Below are 15,053 nucleotides of genomic sequence, written 5' to 3' on the forward strand. Positions count from 1 at the left end.
CAAGGCTTGGAGAACCATGGGCTACACGGTCCCTCACAGAAACCATTTTGTTTAAATTTAGATATCCAGATCATTTCTTATATATCTTACGGTCAGAATCTCTTAATCATAGAATATAAAAAGAGACTAGGTAAAGTCCCTTGACGAAATCGCCGGATCGAATCCACTTGATGGAAGATTCTTTTGTTCTTTATTTGAGTTGCTTTCAGTTACTATCTTTGGCGTAGTTTTATAATCAGATGATTGGTGCCAAGTCTTATCCAAAAGTTACAATGTTTTTGAGGGGATGGATTTCCTGGGTTGGTGACATATAATAATAATGTAATTAAATTCGCGTTTTTCCCTTGAATTATATCCTGATCTTTCGATCGGAATATTTACATTTGTTTATTCAATGATTATCTTGGTATTCATTTTCTAGTTGTTTAGATTCTAATCGAAAGCAACTGATTGGTTTGTTGTCATCACCATGCACTGTATGAACTTTCGGATCTTATAACTTTCAGACCCGAGCCGATCCCAACCGAGAAATGAGTCAAATGACCACAGCTAGACATTACCATTTTTTTTTTTGTTAGTTTGAATGTATGGAAACGTGGGTGGCACTCTATTCCTGGTCTCTTCACCACTTTCTAATGATATTCACATTTTCTTTTTACCTTTTTTACCCTTCTCTTTATGAAAAATTAGCTGGAAATTCGGAGCAACAAACTTGGGATCCATTATTATTACACGTGACAATATGAAACGGCAACTATAAATATAGCCATCCACGTCAGCAAACTTAAAATGTCTTATTTGCTGTGGTCATTATCTGCACAAATTAATGGTTATTAGAGGATATAAACAAAGAATGGATCCACCTAAGCATCTTGGAATCAAAGAAGGAATCAAAGAAAGAATCAAATGGGGTCTCAGTGCACATATTGTGAAACTTCACTAAGGCCGGCTTCACATGAAACCCTTCCTCAAAACCGTCAGATTAGAATCTAAGGTGCGCCAAACACACACGTAAGACCAGAATGAGCCTTCTGCCCTCCGTGGGTATAAGACAAAAACCCATGTTGGCTTGTACGTATACGTGGGGGGTTGTTCTGCACGGACGAAGCCCAAAGTGTTCAGGCGTACTGCACATCCACCCTGCGCGTACTACTATACAGTATAAACTCTTCAATAGATCCCTAGTCTCTTACTCCGATCATTCTATAGAGATTCTCCACTGAAAAACCACCGTCAGTTATGGACCCCAATCAATCAACCACTAGTTTCATGCCACGTTTCAATATGATATTGCAATGGCTGCCAGCTGTCAGTCATGCAGTTCCCCGGCGGCGTACGATCCTTATTTCCATATATTAAAACTACACCCTAAAAAAACCCAAACAGAAGGAAATAAAACAAAATGAAGAGCGTTGGCAGAGAGAATCATTATAGAAGCAAAACAACCGCCTTATAGTGAATTATTTAACTTATCTGAATACCGGCGAATCTTCGCCGGAATTCATTAACCGTCGGTGATGAGAAGGCGGAGTTCTCGGAATCGCCTCTGTACACTTCTTCTTCTTCTATTTCTCTCTAGTCGATACATATATAAATAGATAAGCAGATAAATTTAAATAAGGATAACCGTCCGCGTGTTTGGCATTCTTGCGGAGCAAAGGTGGCTTTGGCTTTCTTGCGGTATTTCTTCTTCCAATTATAGCATCTGAAAGCAAATTGTCTCCGACGAACCTCTACCACCAGCAGTGATGGATTCTGGCGATCCTCAACAGGCTTTTTGATTCGTTAATCTGCCATGATCTGAATCATTTTCGCTTTGTCGTCCTTTTTTCTCTAATGCATCCCTTCTGCTGTGTCTCGACAGTTTCCGAACGAAATACGGCGGCGCCGTCATCGGCATCGTCGTCTTCATTGACAGAGTTTCTAGACATGCCTTCACATCAACCAACATCGACGAACGCCACACCAAGATCTGATTTAACGAATCGCCACCGTGAATCTCCTGTCGATATTAGTAGCAGCAATAGCCACAATTCCAATGGCGGGTTTAGGAACAACAACCATAATAACGGGGGTGGTGATTTCGGCCGGTTGAGTATGAGGTCTGGTGGTCCTCCGTCGATGGAGTTGTTGTCGAGGCTTTCGTCGTTACACGATACACAACTTTTATCGGCCGATCACAGAGATTGTGTGAAGATCAACGATATAGTTGGGAACGGCATCTGTGGAATTCTTTATAAGTGGGTGAATTATGGTAAAGGTTGGAGGCCACGGTGGTTTGTTCTTCAAGATGGTGTTTTGTCTTATTACAAGATCCATGGACCTGACAAGATCATTGTCAACCAAGAAACTGAGAAAGGATCGAAGATCATTGGAGAAGAATCGGTCCGTCGGATCAGTCGCCGTAAGAATGGCCAATCACAACTTCGCCGGAAGCCATTCGGTGAAATTCACCTCAAGGTCTCTCTTTCTGTTCTATCTTGAACTTTAATCAGAGATTAAAATTGCCAATCTTAATTCTGTTGTTTTTTTCTTTAGATTTCGTCGATCCGCGAAAGCAAATCGGATGACAAGAGATTCTCCATCTTTACTGGCACAAAAAGGCTGCATTTGAGGGCCGATACGAGGGACGATCGAACTGCTTGGATGGAAGCATTGCAGGCTGTAAAGGATTTGTTTCCAAGGATGTCGAACAGCGAGTTAATGGCTCCTATGGAGAATGTTGTCGTCTCAACAGAGAAGTTGAGGCAGAGGCTGTTGGATGAGGGCGTCAGCGAGGCGGCAATTCAGGACACCGAGCAGATCATGAGGAGTGAATTCTCGGCGCTTCAGAACCAGCTAATGCTTCTCAAACAGAAACAGTTTCTCCTCTTCGACACACTGCGGCAGTTAGAGGTATATATAATGATTCGTAAAAAACCAACTTGCCAATCGAATTCAGAATAGTTCTTCAGTTTATTTCTCCGAGTATTTTTCATAGCCCCCTCATTACAAGGTTGTAGGGCAGAGATGTGTCATTTCGTTGCTTTTTCCGTGGGATTAATTTTTAGATTTGTAACAATCTGTTTGATTCTTCCTTCTATTCATTGTGTATGGAGGTTCAGATATGAACAGGCCTTGAACTCAGATGTATTATTTTTTACATTTACTTAATTATAATGCAATGAAGTAATGATATCAATTTCTACAAAAACACAACTTTCATGTTTTGATGAGAAGAGAGTTTCATGGTTTGCGCTACATTCTTTTGAGTAAAGGTTATATCTTACTTATTATCAATGAAACCCCGGTACAGAGGATACAAAATGGAGCGGTTTTGATCTGCTGTGTTGGTTTAAATAGTAAAGTCTATTAAAAACAAATCCTAGCTTCCTTCTTGTTTTGTCCTGCCCTGTACTCCCTTCTGCTGTGGTTTTAATATCACTGTTATGCCTTAACACCATGCTTTTGATTTTATTTGCTCGCTGAAATTTCTCTCTTCCGCCTTGAAGATATTTTTCTGTTTTATCCACTTAAACATTTTCTCTAAAAGTTGAGTTCTTATTAGGGTTATCTTTTTCTCCCTGTTTCCGGGTTCAGTTAGAATGGAGATAGCCTGTTGAAAAATTTGTTTAGATTGTTTGTCACTTCATTAGGTTGTTGAGAGACTAATTATAAGCTGGAAAATATATTATTGTGAAGTGGAAAAGGGTTAGTGTTATAATTTTCATCATTTTCAATGTATATTTCCAATCTCTTGTCTACGGTGTCATGCAATTATTTATTAGGACTATAATGTTCTTTCAGTTATTCATTGCTACTCTGGAATTAAATGTGCAGTCTCTGATACACATTGGATACTGATACATTTAGAACACCTCTAGAATTGCATCAGTTATCATTTGCTGCTGATTCCTTTCTTAATGATCAGAACTTGGTGTCCAAAGCCTCCAATCTATGAGCATAAACAACAAGTTGACTAACACTACAATGTGAAAATGGTGGATCTCTTTTTACATTGCTTTGGGGGGGGGGTGTTACTGGAGGTTGACACTAACCTCAATAATTCAGACTGATTGATTCAGGCATACGTGCAGAGAATTAAATCCAGATGGAAAACTGAAACAAGTCTTAGAAATAGATTGAGAACTCCTAGCCTATGAGACACTGCAGTTTACTAGTCTGCACTGTCAGAAGCTTCATGGTATTCTAATGATTTAACCTGGTTAATTGTGAAAGATGTTGCTTACAACTTTTCTTATGCAGCAGAATATTCATAGTCTTGACATAAAAATGGAAAATGAGAGAACATTAGGGTTGACCATATACCGTAAGAAGAGAGAACCATTCTCTTTTCTAATCTCATAACATTACAAGTCCACAGCATAAAAAAATAATTGGTCCACATCTGGTTAATAACCCAAGTCAGACTTTGAATCAGTCCTAATCTATCGTAACTTCTTTAAAGTATCAAATTAGACTAGACTAGATTCTGAGATACCCAGATTCCGTCCTTAGATAATTATTATCTGGCTTTATGCCTACATTTGGTTGGTTATACTTATGGATTACCCCTTGGAAGTTATCCTTTCAGCATCAGAAGCTTTAAGCAAATCCAACATAATCCTTATACAGAATTACCTCAATGAGTGCTCTATGGCTGGGTGGTCATTTTTTTTAATCATTTACGGTGTGGCTTTTAAGGGTTGCATGTTGCAACTTCTCTCCCATGTTTTGCATTGTTGTTGGTTTCTTGAACATTAATTTATTTGATGGGAAGGAAACATTTGTAACATTAATGAGAAGAGAGGGAAACTTTATACAGTTTTAGGTTATGAAAGCCCTTCCTCCATTTCGTCTGAGATACTATTAAGATAGCACAGCAGGATTTTTTTGTGCATTGATATATGAATGTATGAATTGCATAGTATTGAGTGTAGGATTCTGTAAAATCCAAAAAGCATGCTTCCATACATTGACCACCTAATGAGCTACATGGAAGGATGATTTGGCAAATATAACTGTTGAATAGGAAGGGCATGGTCTAGATTGGTTACTTGTCAATTTTTACAGCAGAACTCAATCATTTACCACCCATGTATTGGCATCTTTCCCTTTTAACCGTCCATTTGCTTTCCAAAATGTAATGAATCTTCAGAGCTTTATACTGCTACATGGCCAACTCTGAATGAGCTCAATATTGACAGGACAGGTAATTAGGGTATCATGGGGCATACTTGTACACAAAATTTTTGCCCTAACTGATCTGCCACATGGCAAATATTGGGTCTAAGCACCTAACATCCTATGGTTGAGCCTAATTACTGCTTATTTATGGTGTATTATGCTTTAAAATTAAAGTTTGCATGTATCCTAAGCTTATCCATGCATATCTTAAGTGTATTCACTTAACACCTTGGGTATGAATCGTGTTGCCACCCACCCCACCATGAAACTAAGAATGGCCATATGCCATTCAAACAATAAGAGAGAGAGAGAGAGAGATTATGCATGTGGTACTCATGGCTTCCGTGATTTAGCGCTCACCGTCTTACAGTTTGTTCATATATTTTCTGGACCTTTTGAGCTTCCTGTAAAATCAGAAATATCTGATAGTTCGTTCATCTCTCATTAACTTTCAAAGGCGATAAAAATATATTTGAACTACAATTATATTGAGCTTTGGAATTCATGTGGACCTCAAGAGAAGTTTTAAAACAGTAATTGCAGTAATAAGAGCAATGCATTTCCACAGGCATAGTTCAATTTGAGAAGCACTTTGATTTGAATGTCTTTTACAGGGCTGAAGGTTGTAACACATCACAATGTGTTGAGTTTAAGTTAAGGGTCAGTTTGGCAGATGCTAACTCATCTTGGTTTAATGACAAACTTCATGATTCTCCTGGGCGCTGACACTTCCACACCCTCCTCAGTGCCCTTACAAATTATTATTCTGGTTAAGGGTTTAATTTGAGCATGAAAAGAAAGGGTGAATATTCAGTTGCTAAATGAAAATCAGATGTCTAGTTGAAAGAAACCTAAATATTTTTTTTTATTGAGTTTTTTAATAGAAAATCTTGCATTTTCTGTGTGCACCTTCTTAGTTTGATGATGTGTAGAAAACCTATAGTTTGGGATTGCCTTAAACTTGTTTGCTATTGGTATTTTTCTTATAATTTTCATGTCATATATATAGTATGCATTTTTTTTTCAATTTATATATATGTTTGTTTTATTTGCCTAAAAGAAGAAAAATAAACTAATTCTTAGTTCTGGGATTAATTTTTTGCATATCTACTAAAAGAAAATTTAAAGAAAATTAACATTTTCTTCTTTTGCTTCTCTCTGTGTTATGCATGATCATTAGGACATAAGTCCAGCTGTCTGTACCCAATTCATTACCTGATGTGAAAATTACATTGGTTTATATCACACGTACTTGTTAATTGGGTTTGCTTCACTTTGAACCTGGACTAGTTATATGATTAATTTTTCCTAAATATATACACCTCATGACTGAAAGAAGCTCTGAGTCACTATGAATTCTGCCTTCTGCTTTTTGAGACTTTATTTTCAGTAACTTCTTAAATTTAAGTGACAAAGATTTCTCGATGAAGATTTTGCTCCAATTGGGGCATCCATTCCAATCTTATGATTTCTATCTAAAACTAATTTTGTTAATCACACTTTAATGGCTGCAGAGCCTCAGACATCCTATTTGGGAAAAGTATCCACAACTAATGAAACTTCTGATCTGTAGACTGACTACCTTAATGTTGCCTTCGATAGTTTTAACGTATATTTTACTAGAAAGCATGGATTTATCATATCCTTTGGATTAAATTGGCAGGTTGACTTACTGTTCAAGGTGTTATTAGTTCAGAATTTCTTCTTATTGGTATGCTAAAAAACTTCTTTCTGTAAATTTCGTTGTGTAGACAGAAAAAGTTGATTTGGAGAATACACTGGTTGATGAGAGCCAAAGACAGTTGAAAGAGCAAGGAGCTTCTTCAAGGTCAAGGCAAGATAAATACAGTGGTACGAATTCATGAAATGGAAATTCATGATTTGTTGCGACTTGCAAAGTCCAACAATAATGTTTGCTTATACTAGATATGCTTGGATTTGATTCCCCCTCCCTTTATTTTCAATGAAAACCGTCAAAGCTAGCTTTTAATTAATTGATTCAGTTTTATTTCATTGTTTTCCAATTAAGTGATTGGTTGGGAACGTTTCTGTTATTTAAAAGGCTGCTATGTTGGTTTCTGAGTTGATAAGATTTTATTTTCTACTCTGATTAACTGGATGAACCTCCATTTTTTCTTTTTATTACTTAAATTCTCATCATGAAATTACATGGCTGAATTTTGTCCCTTTTTAGGTTACTGGCACTTTGATTCTTTCAATCTGGGTGTTTGAAAGGCATTTGATTTTGATACTTGTTTGGATTTGCACTTATAATGTGGACTAAACCTTTTGCCCATGGTTAGATCCATAATGTACAGTTTGGGGTATATGATGACAAGTTGTTGTTTCTGAGCCTATAATGTTAATGTTTCAGTGACTGCACTGTGTCAGGTCAAGAACACATACCCATTTACCAATATCTTATGAGTAGTTACAGTATCTCTTTCATGAAGACAAGGGTATTAAATACAGTTATGGAGTTCTAAAAGTTGAATATAATGGAAATTCTAAGCACTTAAACCTAAACAGAAAAGCAAGAAACTTTAAATTGGGGTAATGAATGCAAATGACATAACATAAATCTTCTATTTTTACATGATGCATGCTGAGTGGGTGGTATGGTACTATGCTGGGTATCATATGTATGTGTGGCCCCCCTTGAAATCTTTTTTTTATGGGGCAGGGATTACTTCTCTTTGCAGGAGTTGAAAATCTTTTGCCATATATAAAAATAGACATAAATATGAGTTCAAAATAATTACATTATAAGGTTAGTACTAATAATGATGATGATGAATGATGATAATGATAATATAGTAATACTAATAGTAGTAATACTACTGCTTTGACTTTTTCCTTTACTTATTTTCTATCCCTCTTCCTTTTACTTCTTTTACGTCTTTTTACTTCTCTTATTTCTTTTACTGGCATAGCTTCTATCGGATCCATGTAGCCGACCCCATTTAGTTGGGATAAGGTTATGGTTGTTGTTGTTTTTGTAGTAATACTAATAGTAATGGTAAACTCTATGTTTCTTTTTATAACTTATGTTTATTTTCACATTTATTACGGATATGTAATGTAATAAAATAAATGATTGACATATAGAGCATAATCACCAAAGTTATATAATTAATTTAGACCAGTCACAAGTGATAAACAGTCCACAAGATGATCGCAAACTTTAGGTCCAGCAGCACTAAACAATTTGATCGGTTCTCAGATTTGTAGGAAATTTCAGAACAATAAAATAATAAAAAAAAGAAATCGAAGAAGGGGAGAAGATAGGATAGTCTCTCTCAGACTCGGGTCTCTCTCCCATGGCCTCTCACTGTATTTTGGTCTCACCAATGGCATCTCACTATACTCTCTCAAGCTATGTTTTTCCCCCCCTCGGTCTCATTAATTCAAATTCGTGTACAAGGTTGTAGCCCCTTACAAACTTATACCCAAAAACAGACTCAAACACTAGAAAGGAAAGGCCTAACCCAATCCTAACTAATAAGGTAACATAAACTGACTAGGAAACTAAAATAATGAAAGAAAGAGACTCAAACAGGACTCTAACTAAACTAATGAAGTAAATTCCGTTTTCCTACTTTCTACCCATATTTTAGGCCCATTACAAAAAAAAAAAAAAAAAACACATAGGATCCAAGGGCCCAACACCTACACGACCCAATTTATTTCCAATAAAATAAGTGATGAGGACATCATCCAGAGATTTAGAACATATCAGAGGAGACACCGATGTACACTGCAACATATCACTTCATTATGGCTAGATGTCCCTTATTAACTTGGTCCTTAGTAGCTGTAGAGAATATGCATGGTTGTACACAAATGTGGTCTCTTGTCTTGCCCTCTTGACTACATTCCGTACCAATGTCTTTTTCCCCATGTCTTTTAGCATAAGGTCCATGCAGTTGGCTGCACAAGGGGTCCCAAAAAAGGCGGTATCTACTGTTCATCAATTTCTCCCCCATCTTCTTAAAGTTACTATCGTTATCCGTCATCATGATAATGTTTTTTATCCCCACCTCCTTCAATAAGTTGTAAATATATTTTACATCCTTCTTTTCCTTGGATGCATCAACTAACTTGAGGAACACAGTCCTCCCATCATAGTATACCATGAAGTTGATGAATTGCTGTCTAGTAGGTTCACACATCACAGTGACTATAATCTGACCATAGACCCTTGAGGGTCTCCATGTACTCCTCTTAACTCTTGCTGTTGGGGCAGATAAATTCATCAACTCGTTAGCAGTGAGCCTCTTCACTACCTCCCCAGCCTTCCCCACAGTGTCTAACATGTTCTGATAGTAGGGCTTCTTAATGGCATGTGCTGAGATGCTGTGGTTAAAGAACCACTTTGGCACTGCATCCCCCACTATACCCTTCCACTGACCTCACAGCTGCTTTAGATTTCGTTGTCTACTCTTCGGTATGTAAGCTACAGGATCCTACACAAGTATATCAATATGATCATCATCATTGTCCCCTAAAAATCGGGATGGTGGGGCTGCCCTCACACTCTGTGATCTCCTGAATGGCAACTCCATCTGCTTGTATTTCTTCGTACTTTTGCTAGAACTACTAGGATCCATAGTTGTCATGGCGTCCTGGTGCTGGAGAGGGTTGCATGGCGACCTACGCCATGGCGACCCTCTTTGATTTCTTCTTCCTGTCTCTCTTTCCCTCTTCGATTTCTTTTTCCTGCCTTCGATTTCTTCTTCCCTCTTCGATTTCTTCTTTCCCTCTTCAATTTCTTTCGATTTCTTCTTTCCCTCTTCGATTTCTTTCGATTTCTGAATTTTCTTCTTAAAACTTGAGAAACAATAGAGAAAAAATAAAACATGGCTTGAGTATACATCTATTAACACATTAAAAATAAAGAAAATAAAAAATAAAACATGGTCGACATGCTCGCCATGGCAACGCCATGGCGGGCGACATGTCGATATATCGAAGTGACACCCCTCCACCGACTTGGATCGCCGTGACGCCGTGACAACTATGCTAGGATCAGTCTGACATTCAAGAGACGGCAGAGTTCCGGCCCACCTGGGAGATCATTAAGGGGTCCTCACCAAGAGACGACTTAGTACCAAAGGATTTGGGAGATCAGTGTGGGGGTGCAAACTGAGTCTCACATTGTTTAGGGAGGGAGATCATGAGCTATTGATAAAGAGTAGCCTTCTCTACTTGGTATGATGTGTTTTAAAGCCCCGAGGTCCATTGGGCCAAAATAGACAATATCATGCCAAGAGAGGGGCTAGGTCGTTACAGTGGTATCAGAGCAAACTCCCAATACCGGTGGTGGGGCCACAACGGGGACGATGTACCCGTATTGGGAGGGGAGAGAGAATGTGACACCCAAAAGACGGCATAATACCGGCCCGCCTGGGAGATCGTTGAGGGGTCCCCACCAAGAGACGAATTAGTACCAGGGCGTTTGGGAGATTGGTGAGGGGGTGCAAACTTAGACCCACATCTGGTAGGGAGGGAGGTCATGAACTATCGATAAAGAGTAGCCTCCTCTACTTGGTATGACGCGTTTTATAGCTGTGAGGCCCATTGGGCCAAAACGAACAATATCATGCCAAGAGAGGGACTGGGTCCTTATAATCAGCCTCTTCTCCAACTGCTCTGGAGGAACTAGCTTCTCCCCTGAAGTTTCTATGTCTATCATGCTACTGTTGATGTGTGACATGGCTCGCTTTGGTTGCCTGCTATATCTATTTTTGGCTTTTATTTCTGTCTCCATATCGACAGGCACAAAGTCCTCAGCAGAATCTTGAGTCCCCTCCTCCTGCCTCTGACTGTCTCTCTAGGACTGGATCGTTATAATCTTCCCTTACCCTCCTCTTGTCTAATTTCCGCTTTATCCCTTCCTTCATGAGGGTAGGCATGGCCTTTTGCACCTCGTAAGGAACCTTGGAGCATTTTGCCACATCCCTATGCCAAATTCCACTTCAGTCTATTGGCCTCGCCTCCTAGGATTTTTTTTCCATAATAGTTGCACTGAAATTTTCTTCTTGTCATTCTCAATAGGTTTACCATGCCTCCATGTTATTGGAACCCTATCTGCTCCCTAAGAAGCCATGATGTGCTCTTCTTACACTGTTGCAACAAAAAATGTCACCATCAGTAACTTTTCTACATCAATTATATATCCTATGACAACAAGAAAGCTGTTTCATAATTTCTACCTAAGTTGTATTTTTTCCTTATTTCAAATTACATTTTATAATTATTTTTTAAATAATAATAACCTAATTAACCAATATATAAGTATGAAACAACACATAAATATCATTCTATGTTGAAAAGACGACCACAATTCAATACTTCAAAATTTTTTTTAATATTTTTCAAACCGAAACAGAATATGTTTCCATATTCTTCATAATTTTTTTGAATTTTTTAAAATATTTTCTTGAAAATTAAAATAATTTTTTTTAGCAGAAAAAAGCGACATCGTGACTCCATTGATCAGACGATGGTGACTAATATATATAAAATTGAGCTCCAACTAATAAGTATTAACCCTAATTGTTTTTTTCAGAAATTTGTTGCAAAAAAATCATTTTTTAAACTAGAACATTAAAGATAATTTAAAAACAGAAAATTAAATCCGACTCCGTGAAGTCGTAGATCGGCTAATACTATCCAACATAAAAAATTGAAGCCTAAGTACTACATATTTACCTTATTTTTTGCAAAAAAATATTTTAGGGAAATAGGGGATACCTCAAACTATGAATCTTTAAATAGTGTCTCTCAAATCCAAATGTTAGCTATAGATGACTTGTACAAGCTTCTAACAACTTGTTTCACCAATAGTTGGAAGTGGAATGGTCAAAATCCAGGTAAAATTGATTTTTTTTTTTTAGGCTCACAGCAGGTTCCTTACGAAACCTATTGAAACTACACCCCAGAATGGGTCGAAACAGTATCCATTTCGACGGCTTTTGGTTTTAAATACACCAGGTTGGACCTTTCGGCGAAACAAAATTGCACGACAAAAACAACTGAGATTTCGACCAAAACACTAGGTTTCATGCTGGTTCAGGTTAAAACCAAAATTTTTTTGTAAGTTTTGACCGAAACTACTGACTTCTTGAATTATGTTCTGAACTCCAAAAAGTTGATTCTGTTTTCTCTCATTGTATCTCATAATTCTCACAATCATCGAGTATGGATCAATCTCTTGTCCTATATATATATATATATAGGTCAAGAGATCTCTCCTTGGTTGCATGGTCTCTACACAAGCGTCTGGGCCAATGGGAGAGCACACCTGGGTATCTACCCAGGGGCAAAGGCGTCATCTCACAGTGCCCTGTGAGAGGGCGTAGGAAACACCACTAAGTCGAGATCTTTTTCCCATATATATATATATATATATATATATATATATATATATATATATTGCATTGGACTATATTTATGGTATGATCTCACTACATATTCTTTTTGTTCAATTTTTCTTTTTTCTTTTTCTCGAAGTATATGTAATGTAGCTCTAGATAGGAGGCAGTCCTACTAGAGACCAGGTGAACAATAATCCTGAAATTAATCAGCCGATTGGGGCAAAGCAGGCTGACTTGACTCAAAACTAGGGTTAGGTTTATGAATTTGGGGATGGGTCTTCTATAGTTTTAATAGGCAGACCTAGGGGGTTATTATGGTATAAAAATATCAAGGTTTAGATAAGTTTGAAAATTCTGCAGAATTGGGGTTAGGGTTTAAAGTGAGGTTTTGGGGGAGGGCTTTGGATCGAAGGTAGGGGACAGTGGAAGGGTAACTCGACTGGAATTTGGTTGGTTTTTGATGGTGGGAAGTATAAGATCTAAAAATTGGAGTTTTAGGGCTTATTGGGGAATGAAGGGGATTAGGGTTTTAACTGTTGGAATGGGCTTTAACTGAGATCGAGTGGAGGGAGGTGTTTAATGGGTCTAGACTGTAATATGGGCTGAATCTAATGGAAGAATAAGGCTGTGAAGGGATTCTAGGGTTTAATGGAGTTAGAGTTTTATGGGAATCGATTATGGGAGGCTGGAGGAAGAAGAAGAGGAAGGAAATCTGCAGAGGATTAAAATTAACTCACTGATTAGAACTCTTTCAAAGACAGCTGCAGCTTGAAGATAATCTGAAGAAGAACCTCCCGATCTACAAGATGCAAGGAATCACTGGAGTCCACCAGCCCTTCAACCTTGATATTACTCACAAGGGGGGGGGGTCTTGATATGACACACTAGACAGTCTCTGAAGAGAGAAGCAGCAACAGCAAAGGCCAATAGCAAAAGACTTGATTTTGTTTAAACATAAAACTGGTGGGGGAGCCTCTCCCATGATATCTTATTAATAAGGGCCTAAGGGCTGAATCAGATTACAATTCAAACTCCTCCTTCAGAATCGTGGAGGTTAGGCTGAAATTAAACACTTAAAAGAGAAAAGGCCTAACAACCCTTAATAACTTAAGACAACTTAAAACAACTTAAATATTCCCTAACAACCAATAGGATCAAATCCGCTAACAACCAATAGGATTAGATCACTTAAAACAGCTGAAATAAAAGATACCCTAGGAACCAATAAGAATAAAACAATCTCAGCCAATAGGATTAAGTCCTTAAGGCTGCTAAAAAAAAAACTAAATATAGAACTGAAATAAACTATACTAAGGCTCAAGGAATTAAGTATCGGAGCGTATCGTATCGTCTCGGCTGATACGTCTCGGTATCGGTCGTGGCCGAGACGAGACAGGTCGAGACGTATCTTTTTTTTTTTAAATGTAAATGTCTCGAATGTATCGGTATGTATCGACCGATACATATCGATACGATACGATACGGTCGATACATATCGATACAGATGAGACATGATTTAAACCATTATTTTATTATTTTTGAAATAACGATACGTATCGAGACGTATCGAGACGTCTCGATACGTATCGGCAACTTAAAAATCACATGGGCCCAAGTCTTCTCAGAACAGAAAACTCGAGCAGGAGCAGGCTGGCGGAAAAAAAACAGTTCCAGCTTTGAGAAACCCATCAAAAAACATCTTTAAACTTGGTTTTTGCCAAAGATTTGTTGAGGGCTTTGATTCCTTTGCCAAAAACGATCCTAAAGGAGGTGAAATCTCATCATTTGCTGCATCTAATAGCCCACATTCGAAATCAAAAGGTGTTCTTGAAGGGAAAGGTAGGTTTTTTTTGCTGCATCTAACAGCCCACACAAATTGCTTGTTTATATTGTTTTTATTGTCCAAAAGTGTATTTCCATGTGTATTTTGATCATTTTCATGCGTTTCTGCACTGGTCGATACGTATCTCCGATACGATACGATACATCTCTTAAAATCGCCTGACCGATACGATACCCGATACCGATACTTAAATCCTTGCTAAGGCTCCTACTAAAACCCTATGATCAAGGGGGCTTCTTCAGGTCATGGAGACTTGGATCTACATCAATATGGAACCTCATGAATCCTTTTCTATTGTGCCTTATTTGGTTTATAAAATGTTTTTTATCTTCTGTTGGAAAACAGGAAAAGAGAAACTGTTTTATTATGATAAATAGAAGAAATATCTTATCAGAACAAGGAGTAAAATGCATGAAAAGAAATTTAAAATGAAAAATGCATGTTGAGAGAATCGGGAAGAAAACTTAAATTTATTGTTTCAACAATTTTTTGAACTTTTTACTGTTTCTCGTTTCTGTTATTTCTTCAAGAGTGATGTTAAATTTTCTTTATAGCTTTTCCTCTTTTTCGGCATGTGTGTGACCATTAATTCTCCTTTTTCTTTTGTTCTTTTTACTTTCCACTCCAACCCCTCTCTTGGTTGTGGTGGAAAGCTTGAATTTAGC

At 37.7% G+C, this 15,053-nt stretch overlaps 1 protein-coding gene across 1 annotated transcript in view; it reads left to right on the plus strand.

The window, feature by feature from the left end:
- Positions 1-1,576: 1,576 nt before the first annotated feature.
- The window catches only part of LOC122661539 (oxysterol-binding protein-related protein 1C-like), a 28,532-nt gene continuing 15,055 nt past the window's right edge, over positions 1,577-15,053 (plus strand). The window contains exons 1-3 of the mRNA XM_043856964.1: positions 1,577-2,460; positions 2,539-2,895; positions 6,918-7,017. Of these exons, the coding sequence (XP_043712899.1) occupies positions 1,837-2,460; positions 2,539-2,895; positions 6,918-7,017 (1,081 nt within the window). The 5' untranslated portion in view covers positions 1,577-1,836. The remainder of the gene's footprint in view (positions 2,461-2,538; positions 2,896-6,917; positions 7,018-15,053) is intronic.

Source organism: Telopea speciosissima, chromosome 5 (assembly GCF_018873765.1).
Source record: "Telopea speciosissima isolate NSW1024214 ecotype Mountain lineage chromosome 5, Tspe_v1, whole genome shotgun sequence".
Taxonomy (NCBI): Eukaryota; Viridiplantae; Streptophyta; class Magnoliopsida; order Proteales; family Proteaceae; genus Telopea; species Telopea speciosissima.